Genomic DNA, 25203 nt, shown 5'->3' with positions numbered 1-25203 from the left:
GGCTGTGCTCACCATGCCCGTGCCCTGGCAGTAGCCGATCTCCGGGTAGAGCCAGGCCAGCGCGCGCAGCGCCCTGCGCAGCCGCGGGACCCCGGTGCTGTTCTCGTTGGCGAAGCAGGCGTTGCTGGGCATGGTGCGCAGCAGGTCCTTCTCGATCTGCCGGCAGCCGCCCGCCCAGGCCCGGTGAGCCGCGGCCGCAGGCCACACTGCCACCGAGCGCCAGGGGAGGCTGCCCCCCCCCACCCCACTGCTCCCCCAGGAATGGGGGTGCCTTGCGCTCCTCCCTTCAGGATTACAGCCCAGCTAGTGTGTAGCTGATGCCACCAGATCCATCCAGGGAACTTACAAAAATAAAGCAACAGATTTCCTGGGCCTTGGGCTGGAACTACAGAATGAGAATCTCTGGAATGCGGCCTGGAAATCTGTCTAAAATCTCCAGGCGATCCTAATGGGCACTGGTTGGTGGTCTTTTTGACAATTCTCCCTGCTGCCTACAGAGCACCCAGGAGGGAGCCAGACGCTCCAGGTGCACATTTGTGGGTGAAAGGACTGCCCGGGCGCCTTGCAGCTACCGTGCTCTCCCAGGCCACCCCTGCCAAGGAGAGACCCACAAGGGGGCTCGGGTAACCCCGGGCAGCCTGCGGTCCCCGCGGGCGGCTGTGCCACCAGGCCTCACCTGTTTGGCAGCAGTGGTGTCGTCGTTGGAGCTGTTCCTCACGATCTCCCGGTAGGACAGCTCGGAACTTCTCTTCTTCTGCAGGGCCCCCGACAGCCGCATCCACAGCTGAGGGCAGGAGCCCACAGGTGCTCAGCCGCTGGTGGCACCTGAGCCCTCGGTCGCCCTCTGCAGGTCCCCCCTCCCAGCCTCACCTGTGGCCTCATGCTGTGGGGGATGCCGGCCAGCACCAGGGAGCGCAGCTTGTCCGAGCGGGGCAGGGACACGGCGATCTTGTCCCAGGTGAGGTCGCCCACGTCGTGGTTATGGGTGAACTCCAGGTGCGCCTGCCACCGCAGCCGCTGTGGAGGGTCCTCCATCAGGGACACAGCCGGGTCCGCACCACCTGCCAGGGGAGTGCCCAGCGACCAGGAGGCCAAGGGAGGAAGGAAAACGGCTCCTCACTGCACAGTCTCCAAAGCAGAGGGCCCTGGGCTTCTGGGCCAGAGCCCAGATTCTCCACTGGAATCCAGAGCCACCGTTCCCATGGCTCCAGCAGCACCGAGACCAGCAAACGCAAGCTCTTCACTCTCTCCCCAAACCTACCCCTCCGAGGTCTCTCACAGCAAACCCACAAACCCGCCGCCATTCTCCACATGCTCAGGCCTAAACCTTGGAACCACCTGTGGCTTCTGTGCTTCTACCCCAGGCTCAAGCCATCAGCAAATACTACTGGCTTGGCCCGCAGAGCACGGGCAGAACCTCACCACTCAACCCCCTCCACGTGCTGCCCTCGTCCCAGCCATGGCCTTTCTTCTGCATGCCCGCCACCACCTTCTCGCTGGCCTCTCTCCCGCACAGCAGTGCCCTTCTGAGACAGTCAGATCACGTCACTCTGCTCGGAGTCCTCTAGGGCCACCCCCTCCGCCCACCTCACTCAGACACGGAGAAGGCTCCGTGCCCCCCCACCCCAGCCCCCCGTCCTTACCACCCACCTGTTCCCCACCAAATCCACTCCCACCCCAGGGCCTCTGTACTTATTGTTCCCCTTCCTCCGCTATGCTCACTGCCTCCCTTCCTCCTAGGCTCTTCAAATGTCTCCCCCTCGGAGAAGCCTTCCTTTCCACCATACTAGAAAGTTCCCTGTGTTCCTGTCAGGCCCAGCTTTGACTTCCAAATACCCGCCTGCGAACTAGAGAACCAGGAAAACTTAGGTCAGAGCTGGGGCTGTGAGCGACCTGAATGGAGACGAGCGGTTGCAGCCACTTAAAACCGAGTCCCGAGTGTGTCCTGCTGACAGGCCGCCCTGTGCTCTGCCAGACGGCTTTCCTGACAGCCCGCTCAGGAACCAACAAGTGGATTTATAATAGAAAACAATGCAAATGGCCTAGAGGCTCACAGAAGAAGTGCTTATAAAAATATGATGAATCTACTATAATGGGATATTATGTAGCCACTGAAAAATATGCTTTTAAAGAGGCCTTAACTGACAGAAAAATGATCATGGTATAATGTTAAGAGATACAAGAACAATATAAAAACATGTATATGATATAATCTTAGTTATGAAAAGTATACACAGATACACACAGAGCCAGAAACAGAATACACTAAAATGTCAGCTGTTATCTTCAAGTTGTGGGATTACAGGTTAATTTGTTTTCATCTTTATACTTTTCTGTATCTTTCAACTTCTCTATACTGCACATCTTTTATTATATGAAGAGCAATAAAATTAATCTAAAAAACCCTGGGTCTCCATTATGGTTGACTCTTGAATAATGCCGGGGTTGGGGGTGCCACCTGCCCTCACAGTCAGTCAGATCTGCGTAGAACGTAAGTCGGCTCTCTGCACACAGACAGCCAGCCGCTAGCTGACCTTGAACAACTTGGATTTGAACTGCCCAGGTCAACTGAATTGCGTGGGTCAACTGAAAAAACTCCGCACGTGAGTGGACTCGCACAGCTCAAACCCGTGTTGTTCAAGGGTCAGCCGTACTTATAACCACATCACCCTCAGATACAGAAGCATCCAGAGCCAGAGGTGGCAGCTGCATAACGAGCGTCACTGCAGCTGGAGTCCTCCCCCAAAGTCACCACAATATGACACACAAGGACTTCAATCGTACCTTCCTTGTCCACCCGGAAACCGAACTCATCATAGTAGAACTCTGCTTGCTCCACTGACTCTTCCTTCTAGAAACAGGATTTGGGAGAGTCATGTAGCCTCCCCGTCGGGAACCACAAGTTCTGGAAGATGCCACTGCCCCTGCTGCCTGCTGAAATCCCACCCAGCCACCAAGCCTCAGACCAAAGGCCGCCCTTCTCTGAAGTCTCTGTGGCCACCATTCAGAGACAGGGGGCCACTACCTTCTTGAATTCTCCCAGCCAGCATTTTCCTGGTTCTCCTCAGAGGTCAAAAATAATAAGATCAAGGCAAGAAACATGTTTTATGCATTTCTGTCCCCATAAAACTGAGCACATGGTGCCATAATACTTTTACTCCAACCTAACGACTGATTCCGAGGACGTGGCACTAGGTGGCCACCTGACCCGGTGTGAATACGGTGGTGCGGCCACCCACTCCCGGGATGGCAGGTCCCCTCTGGTGCCACAACTTGGGAGCACAGCCCCTGGGCCTGGCTGTACCTGCCGTACCTGCGTGTACTTGGCCAGGAGCTCCTGGGGCCACATGCTCGGAGTCAGGGCTGAGAAGGGACCACAGGCAGAAGGCACGTGGCTTCCTAGGAAAACCAGGAACAGGAGACAAAGAAAATGCAGAGCTTTCAGGGGGAAATTCAAGTTAGGATATCCACCCCCACCCCCAGGAGACAAGGGACTGCACCGTCTGACGTGGATGGGTAGGGGAGAGAGGGAAACCCAGAAACGTGAGACTTTCTGGAGAAAGAAAAGGAAAAAAAAAGCAGCATGGTACAAACAACCAAACGTTATCTCTGGGCCTCTTCCCCAGCTAAGGTGGGGACGCACAGCTGGAAGGAGGTTAGAGGACAGAGTCAGGACAACTGCAGAGCTGAGGGGAGAGCAGTGACTCTCCCAGACGCCCGGCAGAGGACTTCCTCCTTCCTCTACCTGTCACCTGCTGCTCTGTGACCCTCAAAGGTACAGGAAAGACAGACACACCTGCCTCCTCCCCACGGGGCGGGGCCTCGCTTCATTCTGCAGATGCCTCCCCCCATTTCCAAGCCCAGGCCCCTGCCTCCCACCTGACATTGTGCGGAGAGACGAGGCGAGTCCTCTGCAGACCCAAACTCAGAGGTTGCCCTATCCTAGTGTCTCAGAGCAGGGAGGCTCCTCCGGCGTCATCTGGTCCAGAAACATCTGCCCTGGTGGGAAAGCAGAGGGGAGAGTCCTTCCAAAGCAGCCCCTCCTGGGAGTTTGCTCCACCCTCCACTCCGATGTGATGGCCCAGAGGTCGTGGGGACGCCAGTCCTGGCCACTGTTCGACAAAGGAAGGAGAAGTCACACTTAAAAGAACAATTCATCTGAGAGAGGACACCCTGAAGAAGCTACAAAACTTATGTTCTCAACAGCCCTGTGAGCCATGGGGAGGTCAGCTGAGTCCCCATAGTATTAAGGAAGGAGAGAATCACACATACAGACTTCCTGATGCCCTGTGCTCAGGCAAATGTTTGTGTGTTTTTTTTTGTTTTGTTTTTTTTAAAAAAGCCCAGGGGCAGCCGGATGGCTCAGTTGGTTAGAGCGTGAGCTCTCAACCACAAGGCTGCTGGTTCAATTCCCGCATGGGATGGTGGGCTGCGCCCCCTATAACTAAAGATTGAAAATGGCAACTGGACTTGGAGCTGAGCTGCGCCCTCCACAACTACATTGAAGGACAGCGACTTGGAGCTGATGGGCCCCGGAAACACACTGTTCCCCAATAAAAAAAAGAAAAACAAAAAACCCAGCCACCAGCATAACAGTAAGTAGACTTCCCTGAGCCAGAATCTGAGGAATCCTTTAAGATAGAAGACAACTTGGCTTCTGCGTCAACACCTGCGCTCACCCGGACACTGACATCCCACTTCCTCCAACAGGCTGCTCAGCCCTACAGCCGGAAACGAGGAATCCCAATCTAATTCAAATTTCTCCTGTCGCTGTTTAAACCCCTGCCTGCCTCCCGTTTTTGTCCTCTTAAAAAGTAAGGACTCAACAATAAGAAGACAAATAGCCAATTTAAAAAACGTGCAAAAGATCTGAACGTAGTACATTTTTCCAAAAAAGAGACGTGAATGGCCAATGGGCAGGTAAAAGGATGCTCGCTCGCCATCATCAGGGAAATGCAAATCAAAACCACAATGAGACACCTCTCGTCACCCACTAGCATGGATGGCTATAATCAAAAAGACAAAAGTGCCAGTGAGGATGTGGAGACACTGGAACCCTTGGCACTCATTGCTCGTGGGAATGTAAAATGGTGCAGCCACTGTGGAAGAGTCTAGCGGTTCCTCAAAAGGTTAAATAGAGAGAGTTACCACGACCCAGCAATTCCACTGTTAGTTATTCACCAAGAGAAATGAAAACGTGTCCACGTGAAAACTTGTCCATGGATGTTCATAGCAGCATTATTAGTAACAGCCAAAAAGTAGAAGCAACCCAGATGTCTAACAACCGGAAATACAAAATGTGTGAAATATCCATATAATGAAATATTATTTAGGCGTAAAAAGGAATGCAGTGCTGATTGTGCTGTAACATACATGAGCCTTGGAAACAAGCTAAGGGAAAGAAGCCAGCCACAGAGGATGGGTATCGCATGATTCTGTTTAAATTAAATGCCCAGAAGAGGCAACTTCATGGAAACAAAAAGCAGACGGGTGCCTGCCAGGGCCTGGGAGCGGGGGTTGCAGACTGGCTGCAATGGGTACGGGATTCTCTCTAGAGAGATGAAAAATCTTCTAGAATTGGACAGTGGTGATAGTTGAACAACATATGAAATACTAAAAACACTGAAATGTACACCTTAAAAATGGTGACTTTTATAACATGTGAATTATGCCAAAAAAAATAAGAGAGAGCCATCGACTGGGGGGTCAGCACTAGGGGCTTCCTCTAACTTCCTATTTTTAACCTGCTTCCATCAGGACCAGAAAGAATCGACTGACTCCATGAGATTCGCAGGAGGTAACAGGAAGGAGATGTGGTTGAAATATTTCAGGACAGGTTGTCTTCTGGTTTTTGAAATCATATTCACCTAGACCTAGACCTAAAGAAAAACTTCCTTCTGCCATTTTCCAGGTGACAGGAGTGTAGAGGTGCTAGTTGTTATTCTGGCCCACAGCAGCCCCTAACCTGTGCTGTCCGCCACAAAATTCTGGTGTTGGTGGTTCTGGGTAAACGAGAAGGGTCACATGAGTAATAAAGAGAAAAGGAAAATCAAACAACCACTTCAAGGAGCTAGGAGAACACAGGGTCCCTAACTCAAGCATGTGTGGAAAAGTGGGCATGTGAAAAACCCCAGTTCTCTTTAAAGACATACTTGCAAATTTGGAGGCCAAAGAGTCATCCTGTAGCTCCCAAGGGCAGCTCAGCCGAGTCCCCAACCTCTTCCTGCCCCGAGACACACCCTGACCACACCAAGTTTGGGTGAAATGACCACTATGGAGGCTTTGGTGCCCAACTAGGAGGGCCAGTCCCTCCTGTTTCCAGACGAGCCCCACTGGGAACCGGATGGCAGAACCCACTTCCTGCAGAGGACAGCCACCCTAGGCTTGTCCGTTCTGCGTGAGGATAATAATGAAAATGTAATGTCTTTCTTCGGTAGAACAGATGCGCAGGGCCCGGTTTGAATCAGAATTGTGCGCTGGGTGGAGCACTGCATATTGTTAAAGGGACTGTGCTGGAAGTTTTAAAAACCATGTTGCCACTTAATCCTCACAACACGTTTTTAAGTAGGTGTCTCTAGAGGAGGCCCCCCGTTCTCCAGATGGACTCCAATAACTGCCCTCTCACACCATGCTACCCCCCATCCCACCCGGTGAAATGATGTCACAGGACCACCAGCTGGACCAGGGCTCCCTTCTGGCCCCACTGGCGTGAGCCCTGGGAGGGCACCGGCTGCGGCAGCTCAGCGCTCACCTCCGCACGGCCTTGCGACGACGCCAGGCAGACAGACGGGGTTCTAATCCCGGGCTGCGGCCCCCCACTTATAACCTTCGGCTAGTTCAGTTCGCCTCTTGGAATCTGTTTTCTTATCCATAAAATAGAATAACAATACCTACGTCTTACAGCAGGTATGAGGGTTAAATGAGAAAGCAAATACGGCCCTTAGCACACTGACACACAGCAAGCATCAGGCAATTAGCTGCAGTCCCAATAATTTGTAGAGAGTTGTTAGTCTCTTCCACACTGAGGGATTCTAAAAGCCGTACGACATTGCTGATATTCATCCGTCACAGCCTATAAACACACCATTTCATGTGGTTCAACACAATACATGCCAGGTGAGGCCATGAGAAAGACTCATCATCACCGCCCCAGAGGCAGTGATTCGGTCGTTTCCTCTGGGAAGGCAGAGAAAGTGTGAAGGTGTTGTGTGCAGTGGGGGCAATGAGCCGTCTGCCTGTGGGGGACTGTGGGCCGGGGGGCGATTCCCACCAAGGAGCGCCCGTCTGACCTCAGCTTGTCCTTCTCATTCATTCCCGCCCGACTTACTTACCGAGCACCACGGCCCGGAGCCAGGCGCCGTCCTAAGGGCTCCGATGCAACAATGGAAAACCAAAGCCCTGGCCGCTGCATTAGAGTAGAAATCAGACAACGAACATACATAAAAATGGCTGCGTCAGGGGCGGCCGGATGGCTCAGCTGGTTAGAGCGCGAGCTCTCAACCACATGGGATGGTGGGCTGTGCCCCCCGCAACTAAGATTGAAAACGGAGACTGGACTTGGAGCTGAGCTGCACCCTCCACAACTAGACTGAAGGACACGACTGGGAGCTGATGGGCCCTGGAGAAACACACTGTCTCCAAATATTCCCCAGGTAAAAAAAAGAAAGAATATGTGTGTGTGTGTGTGTGTGTGTGTGTATAAAATGGCCGTGTCAGATGGTGACAACTGCAGCACTGAGACAAACAAAGCAAGGGAAGGGAGAGAGAATATCAGAAGAGAGGGCTATATATATGAAGTGGTCAGGAAGAGCTCTGTGAGGATAAGGTGACATCAGAGCAAAGGCCAAAGCAACAGGAAGCGAGGGATCAAACCACATGGCTATCGAGGTTAAAAGGGACCCAGGCAGAAGGAACAGCAAGTGCAAAGCCTGTAGGGCAGCAACGCACTTGCCAGGTTGAAGCAGCCGCAAGGCGGCCAGCAGGCTGGAGGTGAGGAGAGAAGAGTGGGAGGAAACACGGGTGGGGGTGCAGCAGGGGTCACGGAGGGCCTTACAGTGCAGGGCAGACTTTGGATCTTAATATCAGTGAGTCGGGACATTACGGGCGGGTTCTGTCTGGTTTTGAAAGCGCTCTGGCTGCTGCAGTGCACAGAAGCCCACCAGGCAGGGGCGGAGGTGACATGGGTAGACTTGGTGTTGGCCTTGCTGCAGGGGCCCAGTGAGAAATCCAGGCGGATTCTCGATGCGTTTTAAAGAGTCTCTGCAGGAACAGACAGACATGCCACAGCTCCCATCACGCCTGCCCTTGTGTCCCAGTTCCCGACAGGAGCCGGATGTGACAGTGCTAAGCTGGGCAGGCAGGTTTTTCCTGCCTCCAGTCACTATGGAAACCATCCTGAAAGCAGCCATCTGGGAGCCTGCGGAAGCAGCTGAGGAGTTAGCCACGTCACTGTCACCTCACTGTCTCCGGCTGCCCTACTGTTGTCACAGGCGTCCTGAGGGGCAGAATCTTTTGAGAAACAGGATTGATGCAACTTTGAAGTGATCTAGAAGGAAGTTCTAAAAATTAAATTTCCATGCGTAAAGATGTTAATCTTTTTACTCCGCCTCCAGTATTTTCTCCCTAGTGTTTCAATCCCACATTCCTAAAAGACAAATTTTGTTCACAAAGTGAAGACTGTCAGATGTCACTGTAAATCTGAGGCGTGAGGTAGGGACTCAGGGAGATCTAGCCCCTCATCCACTCTTTACCTACTAACACGTCCTGTCTCCTGGTTTTCTTGACAATATGGCAGGGTTGTCACTACTGCCTAAATGTCACACATTTACCAGGGACACAAAAGCTGTAAGCAGCAAGAGCAAAAATGCTTGTATTCTAAGAAGCCCCTGAGATCCTAAGACTGTTTTTCTCTGCAAGGAAACGGCAGGACACTGAAAGCTATCAATAACTAACTAGGAGAGAGGAGCACAAAGCCAGGAAAGTCTACGGCTAGAGTAATGATAATACCATATGCTTTAAAAAAGTAAAATCAGACAGTCAGCGCTCAGTAGGACATGAACATTTTACTGGAAAATGACGACTAATAGATGAGTACGTTTCTGAAGGCAGAGATTCTTCCTGGTTTCCTCTTCCTCCTCATGCGGCTACACTACGTGTGGGCTCCACCTCTGCCCTTGCTCTTCTCACTGAGCTATTCCTGCGCAATCTCATGTCCTGCCAGAGCTTCCACAGCCACCCGTGGGCTCCTTCCTCTGGTGACAGCTTTCTCCCAAGCTCCAGACTCCTATTTCCAGCTGCTTCCTACTGCCAGCATTATCTTTCTAATGCAAATCTGAAACCTGAATCTACTGTTTTGCTTTCAAGGGCTGGCCTTATCCCCAGAATAAGAGCCACGTTCTCTAGCAATACGAGGTTCTACATGGCTCCTCTCTCACCATCCCCACACCCACCTTCCCACAGTCACGGTGGCCTGCTTACTATCAGCTGCCCAATGTCTCCATGCTCTTTCTCTAATGGTTTTCTCCTTATGTCAGACAGACGCCTATTCGTACTTTAAGACGCAACTCAAAGACACCGCGTCCCTGAAGGAAACCTCCTGTGGCCCAAGCGATTCTAGTCCTGCTACTCACTTCCTCGCGTGGGCTCTGCGAGCCGCAGCTGACCTCTGAGACCAACAACGCGCAGCGCTGACGTGTGTAACTTCCACAGACAGGCCGTACACGGCATGCAGCTTCTACCTTGTCTCTTGTAGCACTTGCTTTGGGGAAAGTCGGCTGCCATGTCGTGAGAACACCCATGGAGCCCCATGGAAAGGCACCAGCTTGCCAGCCACATGAGTGGGCCACCTTGGAAGTAGATGCCCTTGTCCCAAACCTTCAGATGACTGCAGCTCCAGCCAACCTCTGACTGCAGTGTCATGAGAGAGACCCCCCTTTCTCACAAGCCAGAATCTCTTGAGATGCCCCTGAATTCCTGACTCCTACCAACCAGGAGAGATAAGAAATGATTGTTGTTTTCAGACACTGAGTTTGGGGTGGTTTGGTACAGATCAGTACACAACTAATACGCCCTCAGGACTCTTCTCCGTTGTTAGGTTCTCTCTCTGCTCCGACGAAGCCCTGAGAGCAAGGCCAGAACTTGCTTCATAAGTAACATTTGTATCCCTTTTCCTTTTTTTGCCAAGGAAAGGATTCAACGTTATTCCAATCAAAATCCTGGAAGGATTTATTGAAGAGACTGACAAGCTGATTCGAAAATTTAAATAGATGGGCAAAGGAACCAGAATACTCAAAACAATTTTGAAAAAGCAGAAAGTTGGAGAACTCACACTGCCTGATTTCAATACTTACTATAAAACTACAGTATAGTGTGGCATTGGCGAAAGAACAGACATAAGTCAATGGAACAGAACAGGTAATCCAGAAATAAACCCGTACACAGTTAGTTAATGTTATGGATTGAATTGTGTCCCCCCAAAGACGCTGAAGCTCCGACCTGCAGGACCTCAGAATGTGACCTTAGTTGGACATTGGGTCTTTGCTGATTTAGCCAACTTAAAATGACATCATTAAAATGAGCCCTAATCTGACTGGTGTCCTTATAAGAAAGGGAAGTTTGGACACAGACACATATAGAGAGGGGAGGCGACGTGAAGAGACACAGGAAGGAGGCTGTGAAGCAGAGACCGCAATGTTGCCGCAACAAGCCCAGGGAGAGTCAGGGGCTACCAGAAGCTGGAAGAGGCAGGAAGGATCCCTCCCCTCCAGGTCTCACAGTGAGCATGGCCCTGCTGACACCTTGATTTCAGATTTCTGTACCCCCAAACTGTGAGATAATATTACAGCTGTTCTAAGTCATCTGGCTTGTGGCACTTTGTTATGGCAGCCCTAGGAAACTAATACAATTGAGTTTCAACAAAAATACAAGGGCAATTCAATTGAGAAAGGATAGTCTTTTCAAGAAATGGTCCTAGAAAAACTGGAGACCTATTTGCAAAAAAAAACAAAACGAACCTTAATCCGTACCTCACACCAAATACAAAAATTAACTCAAAATGGGTGATAGACCTAAATGAAAAACCTAACACTATAAAATTTCTAGAAGAAAACATAGGAAAAAATGTCTGTGACCTTGTTGAGGCAAAGATTTCTTAGATATTACACTAAAATCATGATTTATAAAATAAAAAAAATTGATGAGATTTTTATCAAATAGAAGGCACAGACGGTAGAAAATATATCCAATCACATATCTGATAAAGGACATGTATCCAGAATAGAAGGAATTCTCAATCAGTAAACAGGAAACAATCCAGCTTAAAAAAAACCAACAACAAAAAAAAACGGACAAAAGATTTGAACAGAAACATTACAAAGAAGACATACAGACAACAAATAAGCATGCAGAAAGATACTCACTATCACTAGCCATTAAGGAAATGCAAGTAAAACCACAATCTTACCAACATCAGAACCTGACAATACCAAGTGCTGACAAGGATGCAGAGCAGCTAGAACTCTCACACACTGCTGGTGGGAATGCAAAATGGTGCAGCAATTTTGGAAGAGGGCTTGGCAGTTTCTTCAAAACTTAAACATATACTTAACCACACAACCCAACAATCCCCCTCCTAGGTATATTTATCTAAGTGATGAAACAAAATATTTTGTTTACATAAAAACCTGTACATAAATGTTTACAGCAGCTTTATCTGTGATTGCTAGAATCTGAAAACCCAAATGTCCTTTAACTGGTGAATGGATAAAGAACTGTGGTACATCCATATAATGGAATACTACTAAAAAAAAAAAAAAAAAGAATGAATTACTGACATAACAACATGGATGAATTTCAAATGTATTATGCTAAAGGAAAGAAGCCAGATTTAAAAGATTACGTACTGCATGATTCTATTTATATGGCATTCTGGAAAAGGCAAAACTATACGTAAACAGACCTAGAGAACAGTGGTTTCTATTGGATGGGGCAGTAGGAAGAGTGGATTACATGGGGTAATTTTTTAGGGTGACAGAACTATTCTATATCTTGACTGAGTTGGTAATTACATGACTATGTATTTATCAGAGATTGCAGAACTGCGCACTAAAAGGGGCGAATTTTATTGTATGCGAATTATACCTTAATAGCATAAAAGAAGAAACAGTACGCTTAGTGAAATAAGCCAGACACAAGAGTATAAAAAGAATTCCAATTATGGGGACTAAAGAAATCTGGATACTATTTATGATCTAACATTAAGGAGAAACATATTATAATATAGCATGTACACCCAGAAATGTGCATATTATTTAGTCATTCATTCCCCAAATATTTCTCCAACACATATTATGTGCTAGGGCAACAATGACTTACAATCCAGAGGGGGGAAATCAAACAGAAAACAAATAAATAGATGGATAAACAAATGAGAATTCCAGGGTGTGACAGATGCTCTGAATAAAACAAAAGGCTGATGTGACACAGAATCCAGGGAAGAAATCTGTGAAGGGCAATTTGAATTGAAAGCTGAAGGACCGGAAGCTAGTCCTGCAAAGATCTAGGGTTAGAGTCATGGGCAGAAGGCATGGCAGGTCCAAAGGCTCTGAGGTGGGGAAGACCCTGGAGGAAAAGAAATGAGCCCGGTGTAACTGAAACACAATGAACAAGAGGACAAAGGGAAGAAGAAATTGGAGAGACAGAGGCACCCTCGTCACCATGGGACGGTTGGCAAAGGGCAGCATTCAGATTTCAAGGCCAATGGGAATCCACAAGAGGGTCCTCAAGAGTGGATGCAGGGAGACACGTTTGAAAGTACAGGGTCCGGGAAAGAGACTAACATGGCAACAGGAGGTGGAGATGAAGGGATGTGAATGGACTAAAGACGTAATGAGAAGCAGACCCAGCGGGTCTTGCTGCTGGGTTGGATGTGGGGAATGAAGAGAAGGAGCAATCAAGGGCGAGGCCTAGGTTCCTGTCTGAACGCCTGGATTTAAGGTGATGCCATTCACTAATGTGGGGGAGAGGGAAAAAGAAACCGGCTTAAACAAAGAGGGAGTTAAGAGTCGTGGGATACTTTAAATGTTGCTTCGAAATCCAAGTGGAGATGTTAAGGTGACTGGATACACATGTTTACATCTTCAGGGAGATGGAGACCTGGAGATACAAATTTGGGAGACTGCAGTCATCTAATCAATAAGTAGTTTTTGAGCAACTGCTACATGCCAGACACTGTTCCATGTGCTAGGGGCACAGCAGCAAAACAAGACAAAGTTCTTGCTCTCAGGAACTGCAGTGTTGTCATCTGTGACATGGAGATGACACATGAGAAAATGTAAATAAATACTTATCACAATACATGGCACATACCGTGTTTCCCTGATAAGACCGAGCCGGACGATCAGCTCGAATGCGTCTTTTGGAGCAAAAATTAATATAAGACCTTTACTATATATTATATATTATATAATATATAATATTATATAAGACTGAGTCTTATAGTAAATTAATATAAGACCTTTACTATATATTATATATTATATAATATATAATATTATATAAGACTGAGTCTTATAGTAAAATAAGACGGGGTCTTATATTAATTTTTGCTCCAAAAGACGCATTCGAGCTGATTGTCCAGCTCGGTCTTGTCATCGGGGAAACATGGTACATACGTACATGTTGAAGGCAACAGAAAAATGAATAAGGCTGGGTTAGGTGGTAGGAGTATGAAGTTTATGTCTTGAGTTTTAATATTTTTTTTGAAAAAGTCTAGAAATATTGTGTTTAAAAATAATTATATCACGTAAAAGCCTATACACGGATGTTCACAGCGGCACTATTTATAAAAGCTCAAAAGTGGAAACATCTAAATGTCCATCAATGGCTACACGGATAAACAAAATGTGTATATCCATGCGATGGGATATTATTCAGCCATAAAAAGGAATGAAGTATTGATACGAGCTATTACATGGAGGAACCTTGAAAACATGCTCAGAGAAAGAAGTCAGTGACAAAAGACCGCATATTGTACGATTTCGTTCATATGAAATGCCTGGACTAGGCAAATCCATAGAGACAGGAAGTAGATTAGCGGTTGCCAGGGGCTGGAGGGAGGGGAGAATGAGAAATGACTGCCAATGGGTATGGGGCTTCTTTTGGGGGCGATAAAAGTATTACGGAATTTGACAGTGGTGATGGTTGCACAACACAGTGAATATACTGAAAACCTCTAAATTGTATACTTTAAAAGGGTGGCTTTTATGGTGCATAAATTATATCTCAATTTTTAAAATTAGTTTTGTATAGTAGAACACTGAGGAGTAAGAATGTGTCCTCTGTGTTTTCTGAGGTCCACATATGAAGCCTTGCATTTGCAGCACCATGTAGCTTCTCTAAACCTTGCCTTGCGCTTCCCCTGACGGAGCTACTACTTACCACCTCAAATATCCATCTCCTCAGGGATTTAACGTTTCTACAAATGAAGAAAAGCAAAAGTGAAAAATAAAAAGGTGCAACCTATTAGAAATCACTTATCCGTAACTGTGAAAGGGTTCCTTTCTCCTTCATTTGTAGAACTAACACTTTACTAACACAGCTCAGCATGAACTTGACATCTTAGCAACCTGTGAAGTCAGGAACTCCCTAAGCTGCTAAAAGGTAAAATCTGTCATTTTACCTTTTAAAATGACTTTAACAAGTTTCCCCCCAACAGTCTAAGCAATCACTGGAAAAAGGTCTGACAACACTTGAAAATTCGGTTTCCAAGCCATTGTTTATTTGTGTGTTTTTTTTAAAGATTATACCAAAGTCCCAGGTGTGTGACTTCACATGAGGTGGCTGTTGCTTTTCTATTACACTTAAGGGAAATACTTTCCCAAAAGAAAAGCCACTAAAAGCAGATTAAGGGAAAAGAGATGCTTCCAAACCAGGAGACCAGAAAAGTACAACAATTTGTAAGATAGGTTTTAAGGACAAAAATGCTATTTCTGATCAAATATGTGGTGATGGAAGGAGAACTGACTCTGGGTGGTGAACACACAATGGGATTTATAGGTGATGTATTACAGAATTGCACACCTGAAATCTATGTAATTTTACTAACAATTGTCACCCCAATAAATTTAATAAATAAATTTTTAAAAAATGCTATTTCTGAATCTACTTTTACAGAAATGCCTCCATGTGACCCTGGGTTTTCTCCACAGCCCAGGTATTCAGTCCCCAGTCACAACCTGTGTTGGGGTCAGTTGGGACACTGGCTTGTTCTTTTCCACTGAGAACACAATTAAGATGCAAACACAAATGATAATTTAAATTGTAGCAGGATAAATTGAAGGGTCAGAAGAAAATCTGGATTATTAACACAGTCACTGGGCTTATCATGGCAGGAAGTTTTGGACTCTCCTCCGAATTTTGTAATGATAATAACAGCATTAATGGAAATTAAAATTTTTTTTTTAATTGTGTCACAAATTGGCTCGCCAATTTTCCTCTCTTCCATGCTCTTCTTTTGATTTTTCTCCACATACATTCACAGTTCTCATATTATATAGATTTTTAAAAATTTTTTCTCCACTGAACATTAAACTATTAGCATTTCCCCAGTAATTATGCAGTTTTTGTAGCCATTATATTCTATAATTTACTATTCCAGTCATCTGTTGATATGACATGGAAGGTCCTAACAGTACTTTTTGCAATAGAAACCATGCTGTGAGGAGCTCTTCCTCTAAAGGTTTTTTAAATGACATTAACATATCTATCTCGTTTGGGAGAGGGTTTGGATTTTTTAAAAAGTTTGCTTTTTCTACTTTATAGTGTTGGCTTTGTAGATAGAGATCAAAGTATAAAATTAGGTTAATAACAAATGATTGGTATTAGAGTTTAATATGATGCCCCCTGAAGCAAGGTAATAACCTAATGATCCATAAACTTAAAACTGTGTATTATAATTATAGCACAGTGGGAAATTACTATTTTAATAGTTGGCTCCAGAATGTTTTCCAAAGAAGGAGTTTGTCTTTGTTTGGAAAAGTATCTTGATAAGCAACTTAAAGGTGGAAGGTAAAACTTGAAGGCACAGGTTAGAAGAAAGGGGAGATCTATCAATTGCCTAGCAGAAGAAATCAGTGGAAATCTGGAGGGAGAGGAGAACAGAAAATAGAGGTTGCCTGGCCTGCTGAGGGGAGGGGAGGGGCAGTGCAAAGACAAGGTGAGGAGCTGCACCCTGCACAACACAATGACCTACGAGCCATCAACACTCTCTGTCTGGGCTGGAGAGGTCGGGGGTAGGAGCAAATGTCTCTTAAGAAAAGGATAATCCCAAACCCCATTATTGTGTCCTTCCAAGGTAACACCCCTTTGTCGTCCGTATCTTCAGTGAAGGCTGCCCTCCTCATAAGAACCTTGAGCTGTGCCGGGTATTGACTGAGGGATGGAGAGGAGTTACCAAGCCCCTGGACGATCCCCACAAGCTCCTTTCTAAGCTCCTGAGCTTAGTTCCTGTGCTGCCTCTGCTGGTAATGCCCTCTACCTTACCTGCTTCTCATTCTTCATGGCTCAGCTCAGGCATTTCCTCCTCCCTCTGGTTTATGCCAGGTGCCCCTACTCACGATATAACATATCATGTAAACTATCTACAACATGTAGTAACAGCTACCTTGCACTGCAGACTTTCTAAGCACCAGCAACTCTAATACACAGAGCTGGATTGAAACATTTACAGGCCTTTTGGTCCAGCAATTTCCACCCCTGGAAATTTATCCTACACTTCAGCAAAATGATTCATATACAAGGACATTCGCTATAGCACTGCTTGTGATAGCACAATATTAGAAAGCCTAAATATCCTTCGATAGGGGACTAGTTAAATAAATGACAATACATTTATATAGTGTACATGTGTCAAAAAAGAATGGACCAGCTATTTATGCATTGATAGGGAATGACCTGCAGGATATATCGCTAATTGAAAAAAAGCAAGGAGCAAAATAGTGAGGAGAATGGTAAACATTTGTGCCAAAAAGGTAGACATTTTCACATAAAATTTAGAAGGCTATACGTGAGAGGAATTGGGTGACAGAGTATTTTTACTTAATACCCTTTTGTACCTTCTGAATTTTGAACTATTTAAATAAAGTTAAACATGAAAAAAACGAAAAACTGTTAGATGGTCACAGAATAAAAGATTAAGGTACCCCCCATTTAATTCAACATAAAAATAATTATGAGGAAGTTCAACATTTAGATTTTTTCCAAGATGACTTTTGCTATATTTCTATGAAATGTCCAGTGTCAAGTTCTCCCCATTTTATTTTTGTATTGTGTCTGCTTTATTAGTGCCCTCAGCACACGCCTGGGCTACCGTGGACTCAATCCAGCACAGCTGGCATTAGAGCCAATGAAGACACTTCAGCTCTTACCATACCTGACGCCTCAGGATGGCTGGCACTGCACACTCTCTTCTCCGGGTGCGCCCACGGCCTGACCCTGGCTGGGGCTTCCCTCCTGCCTATCGGGCTGCTCCTCCTGGGTCTCCGTTCCCAGTTCCCTTGCTCCGCTGGGTCCGAACATGCCCAGTGTTCTGCCCGAGACCCTTCTCTGGTTCTCGGCACTGTCGTTCACTCGCTTGGCTTCAATTTAACATCTGGAGGACGATGACATGATTTCTATCTCCAGGACACACTTCTCTCTGAACCTCTGGCTGGCACACCCACATGTGCATTGGGCCGCCCCTCTGCATTCTTCAAGTTTACCACGCTCCAAAGTTAAGTTATCACGTTCCCTCATGAACCCTGCCCTCCTCCAGTGGTCCCTATGTCAGGAAACTGGCATTATAACCCACCCACCCACTCTCTCCAGCCAGAATGGGGCCTCTGGCTAATGGATTCTCCTCCATCTTCCCACTTCCACGCAACTCTTAGGCTTTTCCTTATGTTTTTTGAAACTTCTCCTTTCTCTTCACCCTGTTGCTACTTAGGTTGGGGCTGCCATCATTTCTCAACACCATGGTTATTACAGGTTTCTCAACTGGAATCTCTGCCTCCAGTCTTGCCCTCTACCCCCCATCTACTCTCTACTCTGCAGCCAGAGAAATCCTTTTAAAAAGCAACTGAGCATTTCCTTCTCTTTAAACCCCTTTGTCTTCCCTCTGACTTTAAGAAAAAGTCCCCATTTGTCAACTTGGCTTATAAGACCCTTCATGACGTAACAGTTTCTGCTGACCTTCCTGCTTCATCTCTCAACACCACTTCTCATTCACCCTCAACACACGCTCTATGCTCCAGCCATGGAATACTTTTCCAGACACTGGAACACACCTTTCTCTCAGCGCACGCTGCTAAATGAAGCAATTACCCAGCAGTATGGAAAGAAAGTCTCAAAACTCGGGCGCCACCGAATACGGTCAGGCAGCTGGGGGCGCTAATCTGGAACTGGTTCCCTGCTCCGGTCATTCTTGTTGGAAACGTTTACTATTCACATCACCCTTTCTCTCCTTAGTGCTAAAGACATCTGAAGTGAAGACCCACGACATTATACAACTTTCTCAACTGTCTCCCCCCAAACTGGCATAAGCAGAAGAGCAGAATGACTCCAATAAACAGCTCTACCTTGAACCACTCCTGCTCCCACTCCCACAGGCTTACAGCTGGCGCTGCTTCCCTTCCCTGAGTCAATATTTTCTTTGTGACCAGAGATAGAGAGTGTTCCTTTAGGCAAGAGCTAAGGGTGATTGTGCAAAGCTGAGCACAGACTGTGGAAACAGACCTGGGAAACAGAACCACACCCCAGAATTCCACAAGCCCGGGTAAGACGCCCCTTTCCTGCACAGCCGCACCCGGTAAATGAAGCTCTACTGTGCAGACTTGTGAACCAGGCGCATGCACTCCAGGTCTTCCTGTAAAGTAATTTATCATCCAAGGTAATCTGGTGACTTCCCCGAGTCCCTCCTGGGATCATTCCCCGAAGATTTACAGCCTGGTAGTACCTGGATGGTGACAAGGAAAGTAAAAGCAAGGTACTGCATGGACCTTCTGTCGTTCCCACCACCGGGGTGGAGGACAAGTCCCTTAGAAGTAAAAGTGAAACAAATAATGGTTAGCTAAGTGCAACTCAAACGTGGCTCTGAAAAATAGTTTTTGAGGAAAATAAAGCTCCTTGAGGACTGACTGGCAAAAAAGGCCACTGAGACCTTTATAAAGTTTTATATGAATATAGGAGCTTATGCTATGTAAAAGGAGATCACAAATAAAGTTAACAAAGCCCCTATTCCTTATATAATTAAACCACAGAGGTCAACAAACTATCTTTAAGTCATTTTTTGGCCATACCATCTGTATAGGTACTGGGAATTTTTCATTTGCAGGTATGAAAATACCTACACTAGAAGTCGGACAATTAAGTTCATGAACTTGTTGCAACAATGTTGTAAACTTTTTTTATATCAGAGGGATTCTTCATTATGAATTTGTACCAACTGAACAGTTAACCAAGTTTACTACTTGGACGTGCTGAAAAGGCTGCGTGAAAAAGTTAGACGACCTGAACTTTTCACCAACAATTCATGGCTCTTGCATCACGACAATGCACCAGCTCACACAGCACTGTCTGTGAGGGAGTTTTTAGCCAGTGAACAAATAACTATATTGGAACACCCTCCCTACTCACCTGATCTGGCCCCCAGTGACTTCTTTCTTTACCTCAATGTAAAGGAAATATTGAAAGGAAGACACATTGATGACATTCAGGACATCAAGGATAATACGACGACAGCTCTGATGGCCATTCCAGAAAACGTTCCAAAACTGCTTTGAAGGGTAGACTAGGTGCTGGTGTCGGTGCATAGCTTCCCAAGGGGAGTACTTGGAAGGTGACCGTAGTGATATTCAGCAGTGAGGTGTGTAGCACTTTTTCTAGGATGAGTTCGTGGACTTAATTGTCTGACCTTCGTAATAACCCTAAAGTATGGTAATCCAAGCCTATTTACTTTGTAGCAGTGAATGGACTGAGGTATTAGAAGGGCGGGAGCAAGGAAAGGAGGAAAAATCATATTTATTGAGCATTTACCATACTGCTAAGAAACCGGAGAAAACCAGGCTCATAGCAAACAGTGAGTCAGGCCTGGCGCCTGAGCGGTCCCTCTGCACCACCCTGACGCACAACTGTAGTTGTCAGCTTGGGGCTTTAACCTGAGTAGAAATCTGTGTGCTAGTAACGTCTACTGCTTTATTCTTTTTATGGACACTTTGTACACTCTATGCTTCAGACACTTGAAGATAACCTCAGGTCTTCTCTCAGATTTCTCTTCTCTTCAGGTTAAAGTGAACCGTTATTTTAACTCTTTTCTAAGTGGCATGGCTTCATGTCATGTAACAGTAAGTTAAGGGAGTCTCAGCTGCCAGCCACAAAAACTGACTTTAGGTAGTTTAATACCTCAAATTAATTCCTCAAATTATGGGATAGAGGAATGCATTGGAAGGGTACGACGTGGGGTACAGAGCCGAGGAAAAGCTGAAGAATCAGGTCTTTGAGAGCAGCTCCAGCGGCTACACAGCAGGAATTAACTCAAGGTGGGATGAAGGAGCTGTGACTGTTTATCACTGCGTCATTCAACCTAAGGTTCAAATTAGAGGAAGGACGTATCGATTTGCCTAATACCCACAGGCCTAATCTGGGTCCTGTGCCCACCACCTACTTGCTCAGGTGTTTCCTCAAAGCAAAATCGAGCTGCTGTTCTCAGAAAGACCTGGACTGGATGCTGGGCAGGCCGAAACCACATAGGTTCACTACTCTCTCAAAACGTGATGCCTCAAATTCAACCTAAGAATCCAGGAGTGAAGGAGGAGCAAAGCCAAGAGCACTTCCTTCATGCTTGCGGTATGACCTTGGGCAAATGACCAACTTATACCTCAGTTCCTGTAATAAGACACTGAGTGTCACAACATGTTGTATTTATGACAACCAAATTAAAAAATGTACGTAAAATGCTTTATAAACTCAAAGCTAACTATACTACTCAGTGCTATGGACTGCCTGCCAGACATATTACATAGGATATTTTATTTAATCTTCAAAACAACCCTATGAAGTAGGAGGTCATAAGCACAAACTCTGGAGTCTGACTCCCCACGTTCAAATCCTGACCCCACCACTTATTTGTATGACTGTTTCCTCAAACCTTAAGTGGGCATAATATTGATAATGTACAGGGTAGTTGTGAAGATTGAGTTAATATAAGTAAAATTCTTAGAACTGTGTCTTGTATATAGTAATAAATATTATTATGCAATAAATATTATCTATTATTATAAGTGGTGGTAGCATTAGTAATTATTTCCATTTACAGAAGAGAAAAAAATGAAGCATCGGGAAGTTGTATCACTTGTGTTAAGTTTTCAAAGTTTAGACCAGTAGAGCCAGAATTTGAACTTCACTGTAAGTGTTCCTAATTACTATACGCTGATGTCAAAAGTTGGGGAAAAAAAAAAAGGTGATAGTTGGACTTTAACCCTAACTTCAAGTCCCACAAATTAAGGATATTTACAAATGAAAGTCAAACACAAGAAGAGGGAAATGATCTGTTGTTTCATGTCTTTAGAATGTTAGCTAGAAGGCTAATCAGATATCTAGAGAGAGCCAGGAATAGTTTTATCATTTTATTAAAAAAAAACCTCTTAGCCCTAATTGGAAATCAGGCCCTTTTCAAGAATAAGCCTTTTGATAACTGAATTGATGTTTTCAATCTCATTTCTGATATTACTCTTACTGATAAAGCTATTTAATGATTTCAAAGAACTTTCCAAAATAATTTACATCATCAGCAGAGAAAAAACACACATACAAAACCTACATCACAAACTCTTAGAAAAAGCAGGAATGTGTTTATAACTGGAAGAGAGGCATAATGTTAGAAGTGAAGACAGTTAGCAGTAACTGTGCCTACCAAAACGAGTGTCTCTCTCTTTATTTATGAACTGTGACCATAAAGTAATGAGCCTAATGTTCAGAAAGAGGTGATTATGTGTATACTGTTCAAACAATGGTGTATTCAAAATCAGCTCCTAAGCCACACTGAAATAAGCCTCACTTTTTCAGTCATACAGTACTTACTACTCAGAGTACTAGTACCTACCATGTGCTGAATATGCTGTGAGGTGTTCATTCAACAAATATTTACTGATCACCTATGGCTATTCTAGGAGATAGGAGTGAGATGGTGAAAAAGACAAAGACCTTACCTTGTAGGGAGGTATTAGAAAGAAGAAACTGAGGCTCAACTCCCAGGTCTGTCAGACTCTAAAGCCTACATTGCGTATCTCAACTGTTATCATCTCTTACTGGTGAGATACAGCTTCTCCTAAAAATCCACACCTAAGCATGCAGTCCTGACCCCACTGTCTAGAACAATTGAGGGTTTCTCGCTGTTGGCAGTCCAGTGTCACTTTCTCAGTGACTTGTTCCTCCCCCAACTCCCAAGAGCAATGATTGCTCAGTGAACAGCTAACACATCACATTGACATGTATGAATTTCTTCCCCGCGCCCTCATTAATCCCTAAACTCCCGCAGGGCAAGAACATGTGTTAACCTCTTTGCAAGTTCTTGAAGGTGGTACATACAGTAGGTATTCAATAAATGGTTGAGTGGGGCTCCTAAGAGCAACGTCGATAGGCTTGAGGGTGCAAGTCAGACTGCAACTAAGAAGTAAATGGAAGAGAAGGACATAGAGTTTGTTTGCTTTTTTAGAACAAATCTAGAAAGGAAAAGGAAGGGAAAGGGTAGTAGTTTGAAGGATAAATGTGATTACAGGAAAGTTTTATATTTTTTATAAGAATGAGAAAGATTTGAACATATTTGTTGGTGAGGTGGCATAGTAGAAAAAGCAGGGGTGTCAGAGTCAGACTTGAATTTGAATTCTGGCCCTGTCACTTACCATAACTGTAGGCAATTCACTTAACCTCTGTACTTCAACTCACACATGTATAAAATGAGAATCGTAATACCTACACCTCACGGTGACAATGACAGCACTTGGCAAACAGAAAACATTCAATAAATGGTATCGATGACTATCACTGTATGTGGAAGCCTGGACTAGGGGTTCTAACCCTCCCACATAGCTAGCTTGTGCTTCAGTCCAGATTTCCTGTCTCCAGTCTATCTGTACTGTGTGACGGCAATGACACAGGATTCTGATTTCTTCTGGGTGTACCACCCTCTGTGCTATTCCACTTCCTTGTGACAGTCTGCATGAGCTCATGAATGGCTGCTACGGAAAATTACTGACGTCACCAACTGAGGAACAGAGACTAATCTGGAGAGTAAGTAGATGAAATTGATGTTAAATTAACAAATGTACAAGATCTGGGGCTCCTGCCGAAACTCTCACTGAGAACTAAGAAGAATCCAAAAACACAAACACAGAGAACATTGTTTAAGCTTCTACGCTAACAGGTGTTCCCAGCATCCACTCCACGCACAGAAAGATGGCCGTATGATAAAACTCAGGGCACTTAAGCTCCTGAGTTCCTTTCTCAGTATTTCACCCTAATGTCAGGTTCACTTCTGTGAGGTACTACGCTGGTTCATCGACTTTTCTGTCAACCTGACAAGATCCAAATTCACAAGGTTAGTATGCTCTTTTTAAACAATTTTTGTTCACAGCCTTTTAAAATTAATGCTCTGGTCATGCATGGGTCATGTTCACCGGTTACCCATATCTGATCAACAGAAACATCTCCCCCTCTCTCCCAGATCATAACACCCCTATGCTTCAAAAGGGACACGGAAAAGACTAAAGCCCAGGCTAATGTGACAATTCGTGATTAACAGGCTACATGCACTATGGATTATGAAGAGACAGGAAGACACCAACCGACCTTTATTGAGAATTACAAACTAACCACGGAGAACAGAAATAAATATGTAAAACAAAGGAGATAAAACTTTATTGTTCAGAGTTCAGAGAACTAGAAGGTGAGGAAGAGATGAGGAAGGAGGAAATACACGTGTATCTACAAACTTAATCACAAACATAATCATGGAAATTACAAGTAAACAAGTCAAAGTTGAAAATTCTGTTTTTTTTCAGAACCTGATTAGGAACTTGAATTTACCATGAAAGAATAAGACAGGAGAGTAAAGGATATTCCAGGACACCTCTAACTATCCCACCAAAAAACGAACAAAAAAGAAGCAGCAACCCACAAATCTCACACGCTGCCCAAGACTGGGAAATACAATCCAGTCGTCCGACCCTGAAAAGAAACTTTAAAACATCTCCCCGACCCCATATAAGAAGCATCCTTAGCATTAAACTAAGAATGAGAATAATTTTCAAAATTCCAATCCTATCCACAGTGGGTGATCCTGGCGAATACATGCCTCAATTTCCCCAACGTTGAAATACAACCAATACTGTATAGCACAGTGGTTTCCAGTCTCGGACAGAATCTGACCCTGTGTTCGGACCCCGGACCTGCATCTTTAACATAAGTCACAAGTTGCACCCGAGGAAGACTTCACTGCTGTAAATGTGCCCGAGGATGCCCTTCTTTCCCAAAAAAGCACCCCCGCATTAGGTGTAGGTTCTCAAAAATTGCCTCCAGCTACCGGAGGGGCACGCTTTGGGGCTCGAGGGCCCAGGGCACTTAAGCTCGGGCGCTGGCGGCCCCCACCCGCTAGGCCAAGCTGGGCCACCTGGAAGGGGAGAGGGAGTCCTGCCTCCCAGAAGCTGCCTCGCCCGGAGCAGGGACGCGGGGCCACGCGGGGCCAAGCACCTTCCCCCCACCCCCCGCAGGCCCCGCACCCGGACGCAAAAGTCCGCGCCTGGCCGCCGCCGCCAGGGGCCCCAGACCACGCGTCGCACGCGCCAGGTCCGGCCGGGGACGGTGCTTCTCCCCCCCACGGCCCCTTCGGCCGTCAGTCTGTCAGTCTGTCCACAGCCACCCCCGCGTCCCCACCGGAGGGGCAAGTGTGGGCGCCGGGCCCCTCAGACCCGGCAAGTCTTGGCAGACCTCTCGCTTCGCACTCACCCGCCCAGCAGATGTCCAGCTGCCCCGCCGCCGCTAGTCTCCGCCACCTCAGCGCCAACCTGGGAAGGGCTCGCAGCTCCGCGGCTTCGCAGCTCGGATCCAGTCAGCGCTCCCCGATGCCACCACGCACGCGCGCGGGCCGAGCCGGGCGGACGCGGGGCATGCTGGGGG

The 25203-nt window shown here is 46.1% G+C and overlaps 1 protein-coding gene across 5 annotated transcripts in view; it reads right to left on the bottom strand.

The window, feature by feature from the left end:
- SGSM3 (small G protein signaling modulator 3) overlaps positions 1–25169 on the bottom strand; it is a 30381-nt gene extending 5212 nt beyond the window's left edge. The window contains exons 1-7 of one of the 5 annotated variants that reach the window (XM_074326452.1): positions 25033–25169; positions 3880–3999; positions 3314–3399; positions 2785–2851; positions 871–1017; positions 677–784; positions 13–156 (exon numbers count right to left, since the gene is read on the bottom strand). In XM_074326452.1, the coding sequence (XP_074182553.1) occupies positions 13–156; positions 677–784; positions 871–1017; positions 2785–2817 (432 nt within the window). In that variant the 5' untranslated portion in view covers positions 2818–2851; positions 3314–3399; positions 3880–3999; positions 25033–25169. Of the gene's footprint in view, positions 1–12; positions 157–676; positions 785–870; positions 1062–2784; positions 2852–3313; positions 3400–3879; positions 4113–25032 lie in introns of all 5 variants that reach the window. The other 4 variants (XM_074326449.1, XM_074326448.1, XM_074326451.1 and 1 more) reach the window with 4 other exon arrangements.
- Positions 25170–25203: the final 34 nt, after the last annotated feature.

Source organism: Rhinolophus sinicus, linkage group LG02 (genome assembly GCF_036562045.2).
Source record: "Rhinolophus sinicus isolate RSC01 linkage group LG02, ASM3656204v1, whole genome shotgun sequence".
NCBI lineage: Eukaryota > Metazoa > Chordata > Mammalia > Chiroptera > Rhinolophidae > Rhinolophus > Rhinolophus sinicus.
Note: the sequence above shows the minus strand (reverse complement) of the source record. Positions and strands in the feature narration are given on the sequence as shown.